This window comes from Teleopsis dalmanni, chromosome 2 (assembly GCF_002237135.1).
Source record: "Teleopsis dalmanni isolate 2A chromosome 2, ASM223713v2, whole genome shotgun sequence".
Taxonomy (NCBI): Eukaryota; Metazoa; Arthropoda; class Insecta; order Diptera; family Diopsidae; genus Teleopsis; species Teleopsis dalmanni.
Genome location: NC_051847.1, coordinates 16947686 through 16959422, shown reverse-complemented (window position 1 = coordinate 16959422; position 11737 = coordinate 16947686). Strand labels below are relative to the sequence as shown.

Sequence of the window (11737 nt, the reverse complement as noted above, 5' to 3'; positions counted from 1 at the left end):
AACCGTAACCGAAAAAAATCGTATACTAAAATGTCCAGCACATTCACATCTGGCGATTTTGAAAATTACTATGAAGTCGCTCTATGCTATTCACTCTATATTATTGTCAATTGGGGCGTACTCTCTGTAACGGTGCATAATCTTCTTGATATATCTGTTTTTCCTCTCATCTAAATATTTATTTGCTTAGGATTTGGCAGTACATAATATTGACCAACGACTGTCACGACTTTCCAAAAGATTTTCTAATGATCTCTCTGTTAAACTCGATGATTTGTTTAAAAATTGTTAATTAAGAAAATTTTGCTCATCAACGGAAAAGGTTAGTTACAGCTTTATGGAGCTTAGTTTTATTGAACGAAATCTTGTCGGTTATGTAGCAGTAAGGTATCATTTCAAGGTCGTTTCGCTGCATTAGTCATCCACAAATGACCAGCCGCGCGGATTTTAATTTGGTCGTCAAATTTCCGAACCTCAAATGTGGTTTTTTTAACATTGTCACATTCAGTTTCACTATAGTTTTGTGACTTGGGACACGAAAGATTAGTTCAGATTAAGATGTTTGGGAGGTCTAACAATGTCCACTCTTGGAAGGAAAGCTAATAATCATCAACTTAAACGCATATTTGCCACCAGTTTGAAAGCTTTAACAGGTTGGTTGATTACAGTTCAATTGGTCCACTCTTTATTAGAAAATTTAAATCTTTTATTTTAATACTTACCAGTGAAAATAACCACAATAAATGAAAATGAGAAGAACCAGTGTTCTCTTCGGATTTGTTGCACTAAGTAAATTAATTATTGCTTATTTACAACTAATATACAGCTAGAAGTTGATATACTTAAACAATTAATTCATAACTAATTATCTCTTAAATTCATACTCATTACAAAAACTAATTAGTAAATTAATTAATTTTTAATAGAAATTTATATTCAAATGCACTTTAATTGGACAATTAAATACAACAATATCGAGAATAATGTTAAATGGTTATATTCTAATAGAGCCAACGTCTATAAAAATGTATGTCAAATGTCAAAAATGAATTATTCTTTTAACATAAATTTATATTAGAAGATGAGTCTTACGAAGTTAAATAAAGAAACCGACGGAAATGGTGCGTTCAATAAATTTTTGAGACTTGTAAAAAAACTAATCTTGGTTTGTCAATTTTTTTGCGTTACACCACTTTTGACTGTGAACAGTAATAATCCTACAAGCATATCCATGCGTGTACATCATATTTGGTGCTTGACGATATTACTTTATATATACATTATAAACTATATGCAAGCTTCCACAATTAGAGCAAGCTACACAACTGTGGAAAAGGGTTTATATCTCAGTGAGTTTTTGACCAACTGCATAATTATAACTTGTACCGTCAGTAGTGCATATTACTATGCCGAATTCTACAAAATAATACCAATTAAAATATCAAAAATCTATAAAGAGTTGCAGTCTTATCTACCTCAACAATCCAGTAATATGGGAGCGTTATATATTGTGCTGCATACAGAGTTACTTTGCTTGGTGTGGTCAATATGTGGCTTTATTTTCTGTTGCTGTGCTATAGATCTTATCTATTCGGATTATAATATTTTATTATCTATTCGTAGTTCTAGTGCGTATAATGTACCAAATCTGATAATTTCATTAAGCTTGGGTCAATATTGGTTAGCGTTGCGCTTTATACAATTGCTACACAAACGTGTGAATGAAATATTACAGAATACAAGCAAACCTAGGTCTTTGAGATTAAATATAAATACGGATGTTTGTGTAACTACTATCGGTAGGGATATAACTAATAATTGGTATGAAACTGAATATCCTATAAATAAAAGAAACAAGAGACTTTCATCATCGCAGTTTGAAGTTATAAAGAAAATGCGTAGAGTTTACTCTGATTTGAATGACATTTTGGCTAATGTGACAACAGCTTACGAACTCGTCATACTATTGAACTTTTTGGGTTCGTTCTTAGACTTAGCAATTGAATATTTTGCGGTTTATAAATTCTTCGATAAACCCCATATATATGGTTTGGCTTTATTCCTTTATAAAGTCATTTGGCTTGTATTACATACTGGACGCATATTTTTTGTACTAATACCGAATAATGGGGTTATAGCTGAAGTATGTGGTATTATTTATAATACTTGCAAATATAATATATAATACTTGTAATATTTTTTTTCCCCCAGAAATGTATTACTTATTATACTTTGAATCAGTTAACTGTATATTCAAAGAAAATGGAACACATTGTAAATAGATTTCTTCTTCAATTGTTAGTCCAAAACCCAAACCAGTCAGTGTGTGGTATTTTTGATTTGAATCTAATTTTCTTAGGTGGTGTAAGTATGAATTAAATTCGAAATATATTCACAAAATGAACTTTTATTTCTTATAGATAACGAATGCTTTAGCCATTTATACAATATTTTTAATACAAATTGATTTGGGAAACGAATCTCTGATAGGAACGTACCAAAATGGAACTACTACTATTAATACAAAGAACTAGAGGAAATAACTATATACGACAATGAACACATATATCTTTGTAATATGTTATATATAAATAAATAAAAAGGAAAATTCAGTACAATATTAATATTAAAAACAATGTGTATTAGGCAGGCACGAAGTCATATGTGTCTTAAGGTGCTGAAGTACAACACTCCACCGCCCAAAATAAATCGCAAAGCTGTATTTATATATATGTATATATATTATTAATGCATCATGATTGTTTAATAAGATCATGAATAAAATTTTTTAATTATTGTAATTATCCAGGATTCGCCTCGGAGTAAATTTCTGGCCTATCTATGAGTATAAACCATTGTTATTACCATTATTCTAGAGACTTAGTCCAATAAATAAATCGTTTCCACTTGTTGATATTAAAGCCGCATAGTCTTCACCTCCCAAGAATTAAAATTTTTTGATTTTCAGTTATTAGCAATAAAAAAAGCTCAGTATATATAATAAAAAGAAAACAAAAAATAATAATAAAAAAGTGTTGCTTAACTGGACTGAAAACAGTAAATAAAATCGTAAGGATAACGTATACAAAAAATATAAATATTTCAATCACAATTGCTGTCATAAAACTACATATATATTACATTAAATCATTTAGGATTGATTTTACTTTCTAGCTTAGATGGACATAGCCCACTAAGTATTAAGCCTCTTGCTCTAATCTCTCTCTCTTGATTACTGGAATGGGGTTGTATCCCCTGGACGCGGCTGTAATATTCCATATTCATTCCGAAGAGATGGTTTTAGTGGGTTTTAGAGGGATTGAATTTTCGTTTACTTGTTGTTTAAACAATAGTTCTCTTTGAATATGATTTTTTTTCTAAATATACATATTAATATTAAATAATTAATACTTTCTGACGTATTTTTTTAAAATATACATAATTACATATATTTTTTAATAAAAATACTTCATACGTCTTTCAATACTGTAGCCATAGGTATGGTTTAAGTTAAATACATATTCCTTGACGTCAGTACATAATTTTTTTTAGTATATGATAAAAAAAATTTAATATTTATTTTAATATTACATGTATAAGCATATACACAGTTATATATATATGTTAATTGAACTTTTTTTTATAGACAGTGAAATTCGCTACAGCATTTTGCCCGTGGTAGATATACTAGAAAATATTTTTCTTGGCAGTGTTTTTACCATATATTGTGGGGCTGGGTCCCTTAATCCCGCCTGTTTAAGATATTCATTTTTGGTGAGATCCTGGCTGTACTCGTTTCAGTTATGGTATCATAGTTTGAATGGAGAAAAATATTTTTTAAAAACAATTTTTAAAACCCTAAAATTATTTTTAAAAATACCCTTCTATTAAATGTCCAGTTTTTATAATTTTTTAACCACCATTTAGTACACAGTACAGCTAAAATCAAATATGCACCGCTAGCATTAATCTCACTTATGCAGTAGGCTTTATAACGATGCATAAATCAATTGCAACCCTGTCTTTAATAATGCGTTTTAATTATGGAATAGTTAAGTTTTATTGAAATTTTGTGGGACCAATGAGTGAATAATGAATAAAAAAACTGAATTATTTATTAAGGAAATTAAATACTTTTTTATACAAAACCGGTACTAACTTTTACTTACGGAAAAGAAAATAATTTAATTGTCTCATTCATTTTCAAACCATCATTAATCAAAACTTTAGGATGTTTGACGCTCGTATCTCGGCAGTTAAAAATTAATTAATTTTATTTCCATATTATGGTGGTATTTAATATCTAGTAAATTGGTGTGAATATTTTAATGATATAGAAATGGTCAAGAAAGGAATACCTAAAAGCCGTCCGATTCTTTTACTAAGTAAACATTTACTGGTGTGTCAACTATTCTGTGTAACGCCTCCTCTCAATTGGAAGAGCAAACAGAAAAGCCTTATTGTGCGTTCACATAAGATTTGGTGTGGCATTATTTTGTGTTATATATATGTAGTAAGCTATTTACAGGCTACATCATTGAGAGAATATTTCACTGTGGAAAAGATCTTGTACTTAAGTGAATTCATTACCAATTGTGGCATAGTTACTTGCATTGTAGTAAGTTCTTATTACTATGTCGAACAATATCAGAGTGTACCAAGAAAACTATTAGATATAAACAAACAGTTGAACACCTTCTATAATGTATTTTATGGAGGTCCTACAGTATTTCGGAAAATATATAATGAACTAAAGATTTTATTGTGGTTTATATTACCTTTTGTAATCTGCTGTTTTGTGACGGATTTCTTCTATAGCAATCGCAGGGTGTTATGTGCTATACGTAGCTCGGGTGCTTATATATTACCCAATATTATGATATCGCTAAATTTGTTGCAATATTCATTTGTTATGCGTTTTATATGTCTACTTCATCAGCAAATAAATAAGATATTGCAAACGATTGCAGAAGCTACACCTAATAAAGTTGTGACGTCAATTGGATTGCATTTATATAATTTAGATTTAACCGCTTGGCTGAAGACAGAATTTTCAAGCTATAGGCAAGAAAGGCGGACTTCGTTTGAGATTCTGAAAAATATGCATAATATTTATTCTAAATTAAATGCTTTATTATTTGAATTCAACAAATTTTTTGAATTAATATTATTGCTTAATATGGTAGCATCATTTCTGGACTTATCAATCGAATATTATGCAGTCTATAAATTCTTTGATAGACCAGAACAGCACACAACAGCACTATTTGTGTATGAAATATTATGGCTTATTTTGCATTCTGGTCGTATTTTATTCATTCTAAATATGAATCATGCTATCATATATGAGGTAAAAGTTAAATATTTTAATATATATAATCCATTTTGTTTGATTTTCAATTTGCAGAAATGTGAAACTAGTTTTATACTAAGCAAAATGCTGCCGAATGATGTACGTTTGGAACATATTATCAATAAATTTCTATTACAGAATATGCAAAAGCAAACTCCTACCGCCTGTGGTATTATTGATTTAGATCTATTGATTTTAGGCGCAGTAAGTTTTTCTTCAACTTTTCCCTCCATTATAGTCATCCTACCCATCATTACAGATAGCGGCAGCGTTAGCTACTTGCATAATTTTTTTAATACAAATGGATTTAAGCAATGAATCCTTGGTCGGCCTTTTAGTGAATAGAACAACCTGAATGACATCAGTACTAATTTATAGTTTTTATTCTTATAGTAAAATTTAACAATGAACGATAATATATCAATAAATATTATTCCTTAACTAAATGTACAATCTTAATGGATTTTGTAATTCTTTGTTATATTTTGTTTTATTCTTCTTCACGCTTATGAATATTTTATCCTTACACATTTATCCATAGAGTTGTGAAGCAAGCAGTTATTACTACTACTCGAATTCGTGGGTTAATATGGTCCGTTGCGGAAATATATTGCACCATATATATCAATTGTTGAAATTATTTATAATAAAACTTCTACATAATTTGCGAAATTTTTATTATGTGGTTAAGGTGTTCTACATATGGTTTCGAGAAAAAGCATATTTATTTGCAATAGATGCCGGTCGGGAAACTGGAATCTTAGCCATAACGCTAATAGCTAACAGAAGTTTGCATATCTTCGAGAGGTAATTTAATTTGTGATTTACTTTCAAATATTACATTAATTTCTAAGTAATAATAGCTTAACAACTTCGTCAGTATTTTTAATCTTAAGTTTCACATATAATCGCGATTTTAAATTTCCTCTAGCGAAATAAATGATAGATCCATGTTAGATCTAACAAAAATTTATTTATTAGTAAATTCTTTCAGTATCATTTTTCTGTCCCCTTTCTTATTAAATTTAGAATTTTTAGAATAACTAGCAAATTTTTAATACTTAATTAGATTTAAGTTTACTTAAGATCAGTTAAGTTATGTATTATAAGTACTATAACTATATTATGCTGACAATGTGAATATATTTAATACTGTAACTAGCAATTTAAATATTTTATGTAAAATAATAATAAAATAATAAAATTCAATATATAAAAAGTTACCTTGACAAAATCCAGAACTCTATATACGTATATGTAAATGGTTATCTGGTTTGTGGCTCCATAATTACCATTTCTTTAGGTGAAACTAAGGATATGGTTGTAGAACAGAATGGTACTATAAAAATATTCAATATTAAATTTGCTAAATTAAAATAAGATAACTCTTAGACTATTGATGATTTGAAAATGGACATCCGCTAAATTATAGGGGAGCTACTACCAGCTATGTGTCAGTTATATCTAATAAAATTTAAAAAAATTAAAAAAAATTTTCAGGCAGAATTTAGGCATTTTGTAAAATTTATGGTTAAGATAATTAATCTAGATAGGCTAGATAAGATTAATGTGTGAATTTTTTATGTTAAGAATTAAATCCGTTGAAGAAGAAAATCGAAAATATTCAATTAGGCGTCGTTCTTCATATTCTACATGGACTAACTTCTTTTTGCACCATGTAGAATATTTTGACTGACTATTTATTGCTTAGATCAATATCTGCAATCTGCTATGACAAGTTTTTAGAGCAGTTGAAGCAGATCCATTATTTCTTGAGAAAATGATCTGTAGATAAATAATTAATTCCTGGATAAATGCAAAATCGTTGCACATGGAGTAAAGCAAAATCGTTGTATATGGAGTAAAGCAAACTCATACAGTGTTCACGAAAGAATAATTTTTGCGGTCTGGAGATATGATTGAATGACACTACTTCTTTCTTTAGGTAAATGTTAAATCATCGGCTTATGCAGTAAACCATAAAACCAACATTGTTCTTGCTACTGGTCAATTAAGTGAAGTGGTATGTGAAAATGTGGTTAAAACTTAGTGTTCCAAAAGCGAATATTTAAAGAATAGCAGAAGCGGTTAGTTTTAAAGAAAAATATAATAAAGGACTATTTAAAATTTATTTATACGAAATATGTTTATTATATATAGCCCGCATTTGTTTACCTTTTACAATATAAAATTACGAGCATAACTGTAACGTATAATATGATTTCAGAGGTCTATGGTTTGTGATGATAGTGATTTGTATATATTATGTGATTAATGTTAGCAGTTTACAATTTTTGCGTTATGTTACCTCTCCGACTGTTGTTTCCGTGGATCGAGATTATCGTGGTTGGACTGGAATGCTGCCGGCAGTGACGCTTTGTTATTATGATCATGTGGATGCCTACAAAGCAAATGAATATATACAAAATGTTTGGAACGTGTCTATAGTCGACGAAGACTATTTTTATTATATGGATTTTTTGTATGCAGTGGTAAATGCTACTGCTGCAAACTATGTGGATCTCGCACGATTCGCAGAAAATGAGAGATTCGATGAAGTGAATCTGTTAGACTTAATACATGCTATAGATAAACCATTTGAACAGGTACTAAGCAGTTTTGATGCTAATTTCGAAATACAGGTGTTACCAGTTATGACAGAACGTGGACTATGTTATGCTATAAACTCGCCAATGTCAAAGATTTTAACCGGCAGGTGCGATATAAGTAGATAACTTTTGTTAGAGATTAATTACATCGTAAAACTATTCATTAATTTCTTAATTATAGTAAAATAACTTATAAGGATTTAAGGCAACCACTAACTTGTCAGTACGGTAAACAGCAGTGCTATATAAAAATGGATCTTTTTGAAAGTACTGGGACGGTATTTATACAAATTTAAAATATTTTTAATACATATCTTTGAATTTCTTAACATAATGGTATTTTACAGATCGATGTACATTCGCCACTTGAAGTATCAGCTACCGATGCTAGTGTAATTTCTTTACATAAATCAGATGAAATAATCGCTTCGTATAAGGTACATGAAACAGTGTAAGTACTTTTTACGATAAGGTCTAAAAAGAAGTTAGTAAAGGTATAACAATTCTTCTTAGTGCTTCAGCTAATTTAAGAGCTTTGAATGTGGAACAAAGAAAATGTGTATTTTATGATGAAGAAACATCACAACTTAAAGTAAGATTATAATTCACAGTATATAGTCAGTATTTAATAATAATCTTTTTATAGGTTTACAGTAAAACCCTTTGCCTAGTACGATGTCGTGCTGTTATGGCTTTAGAAATGTGCAACTGCGTGCCATTCTTTTATCCTTTTGTGGGCAAGTATATTAATGATCTTAATACAATTATAAATTGGATGTGTTATAAAGTTTGTTGTAGAAGGACCTAGTTGCAGTCCCGCAGGTTTCGAATGTCTACTAGATTTTAAGTGGCCAATATGGGCTTTACATATTTGCAAATGTCCAAGCACTTGTGCTGAAATTGAATACACCGTACAAACTGTCAAGAAGAGCTCCTGGTAACTTTAAATAAAAAGCATTAATGAATAAATTAATCTAAAATAATCATTAAGGGGAATAAAAGCTAACGAGGATGGTTCTAAAAGTGACTCAGCAACTTCCAGTTTTCGTTGGGATCTTATACCACCAAAAGTGCGTTTTCGCAGAGATGTGGTATTTGGCTTAGAAGACTTATTAGGTATAATTGTATTATCAAAAATAATCATCAGTTTATTAAACGAAATTTTACAGTTTCATTCGGTGGTGCTTTAGCATTATTTTTGGGCTTTAGTATTATGTCTATAATTAAACTGGGTTATGTATTAACATATCATACTTTAAAAAATTTCTATGATTTTTTTATTAATTTTCCGAAAATGAATCAACAATATTTAGAAAGCCGAAACTCACAGCCAATCCAAACAATCCAAAAAGTAAACCTATCGAAGCCTAATAATAATTTTTCAAAACGTAATTCCACTCAACCAAATAGAGAAATTAATACTGAGTGTAACAATGTGGATAATGCAAATTTAAACGAAACAATGAGTTTACCTGAATTTGAATACTTGAATTAATATATCTTCATGTTATATAGTATAAGCCCTATTAACATTTTCTAAATTTTTCAGTACCGTAGAGACACTGCTTGAAGTTTTGTAGTTTTCTTGCACCATGACACGTATTTCACCTCTAATTAAACTTGAAAAATTAATACACTTATGTCATCATATATATTGTTTGTTTAACATATTAAATAAAAAAAATTTAAAGTTTTAATATATTTAATGCATATATTTGTAAATGTTTAGCATTCAATTATAAATATATTTTCTAATTCAGACAGAATTATTAACTGTGGGTAGTGCAAGGACATATTTAAATAAAAATTTATACTGTGTTTACACTTAGACTTATCCAACCGCTTTAGCACATTTGTATATGAATTTGCTATGGACTCTGTATGAAAAATAGCACATATTGCTGCATATTTATTAAGTTAAATACAATAGTCTAAGCAAAGCGTAGTAAAAGTTTCCTCATTTTAATATTTTCGCTAAATCTTATCTTCTTCTTATTTATTTATTTTTATTTAATTTTTTATTTAGATATTTCTAATAACTTTCATATTTGTTAAAAAAAATAATAATACCTTGACCTAATTATTATATATCAGGGGTTTTTATTATTCCTACTGTACCATAGTAATCTCTTCACAATTACACTTAAGTGTACTGAACTAGAGATTTTGAAATTGGGAAGGCAACCCGAAACTAATGACGTTATAAATAAAATTAACCGGCACACTGGGTCTAGGGTAACATCCCATTAAAGTTTGATCTCAAAAAAATAATGGTAATAATGCGTAATGGTTTTGTCTGAGTAATAAAATTTTAAATATATCTCATAAGTTCACAATAAATGATCCCCACAACATTTTCATAGAGGTTTAATTATATCTGATATCGCCAGACCATAGGTCTACGTATAGCTTTCACCCAGTTAACCTGACATAACATAATCTTTAAGTATATTACTAAGTAATATGATCACTAGGATCGTACTATGATACAACGAAACATGTTAATGCAAGTGAAGGAAGTTTTCTATTAATCTTGGCATTTACGCAAAAGCTATCTCTCGATTTTTTAAAATTAGTCAGTATCAGATAGTTTATGACTGCTATCGGTTTTAAATTGCAAAGTATATATATGTATGGCTATTGACATTTTGTCTATAGTTGTCATGTACGTCAATTATAATCCCATTTACTCTATATGAATTTTAAACAATATAATAAATACTAATTTATATTATTTATGTTTTTCTAGCCTGGATAGAAAAATATTATATAGATTTATTTATTGCATATTAAAGTGAATTGTCGAAATATAATTTCTATAATTTGGCATATAAAAATGTTAAATTATCTTATAATTTCTCAAACTATAAAATAAAATGTTTAAAATTAGAAAATAGATATTTTAGGTCAAAGTCATTGTCTATAGAAGAATAATTATAATTTTATTAATAAAATGTAAACACTTGTCTTTAAAATGTTAAGTTGTATATATCAATCTTAGAAATGTATCTGAACCTACTAAAACCACTAACATTGCTGAATAGTGAATAATAACATAATTTAAATTATGTAAATACAGGGTGTTCAATTCATTTAAAATTAAGTTGATATATGTTATATGTTATGTACTATATGTGCAGTTTAATATTTAGAATGGAACTTAATATTTGTGAAATAAAATGAACCATTTTAGTATACGTAAGAATTGGATCAGCATGTTGTATTGTAATATATACTATTAGATAATATTGTTTTTATATGGTTGGTCAGTTGCAGTTGCAGTGGCAGTGGTAGGGCATCATATAGCTTTTTTTGTACCTCAAATGTTTTGCTAACATATTCCTTGCAAGGAACCCTAAGATGGAAGAATCTAAACTAATAGGTCTTTTGTCTTACCGATGAACAATCTGATAGACTATCAAAGGAGTACCTTCGTAAAAATCTATTTTTTCTGGATGGCAAAGTCGAATATTCACATAGAAAGTGTATATATATGATATGGAGTTAGGATGTTGAATTACATAGGCGAAAAGTGTTATTACTGTGTCTATCTCACGTTGTATTGATAAATTTTTTCAATGCTATGGCAAATTTGTAGTGATGTTATGCTAAGAATAAAATTTTTGGAGTCGATCAGATAAACATATTTAATAGACTTTATAATAAAGTTTAATTTGTTACTCTCAGTCTGTGTACTTTTACAGAAATTAAAAATTTCCTTTTAATATAGTTTAAATATAGTTGATTTTGTTTTACTTATATAAGACTTTTATTG

The 11737-nt window shown here is 28.8% G+C and overlaps 2 protein-coding genes across 2 annotated transcripts in view; one reads left to right on the top strand and one right to left on the bottom strand.

Annotated features, from left to right (window-relative positions):
• LOC119686454 (serine-threonine kinase receptor-associated protein-like) overlaps window positions 1-11737 on the bottom strand; it is a 269963-nt gene that overhangs the window by 242937 nt on the left and 15289 nt on the right. The gene's annotated exons all lie outside the window — the stretch shown is intronic.
• LOC119681548 (sodium channel protein Nach-like) lies at window positions 5327-9457 on the top strand. Its single transcript, XM_038094778.1, has 11 exons — window positions 5327-5350; window positions 5408-5557; window positions 6045-6160; window positions 7581-8069; window positions 8144-8240; window positions 8310-8413; window positions 8476-8554; window positions 8609-8699; window positions 8761-8899; window positions 8954-9078; window positions 9132-9457. Exons 1-11 carry the CDS (start codon window positions 5327-5329, stop codon window positions 9455-9457), a joined length of 1740 nt encoding a protein of 579 aa, XP_037950706.1.

What these genes read in the sequence shown, in the direction of transcription:
- LOC119681548 (XM_038094778.1), top strand. Translation starts at nt 5,327, where the DNA reads ATGAATCATGCTATCATATATGAG. An exon ending in AGTTTGCATATCTTCGAGAG is followed by an intron (nt 6,161 to 7,580) that starts GTAATTTAATTT and finishes ATATGATTTCAG; the next exon opens with AGGTCTATGGTTTGTGATGA. An exon ending in ATTCTTTTATCCTTTTGTGG is followed by an intron (nt 8,700 to 8,760) that starts GCAAGTATATTA and finishes AGTTTGTTGTAG; the next exon opens with AAGGACCTAGTTGCAGTCCC.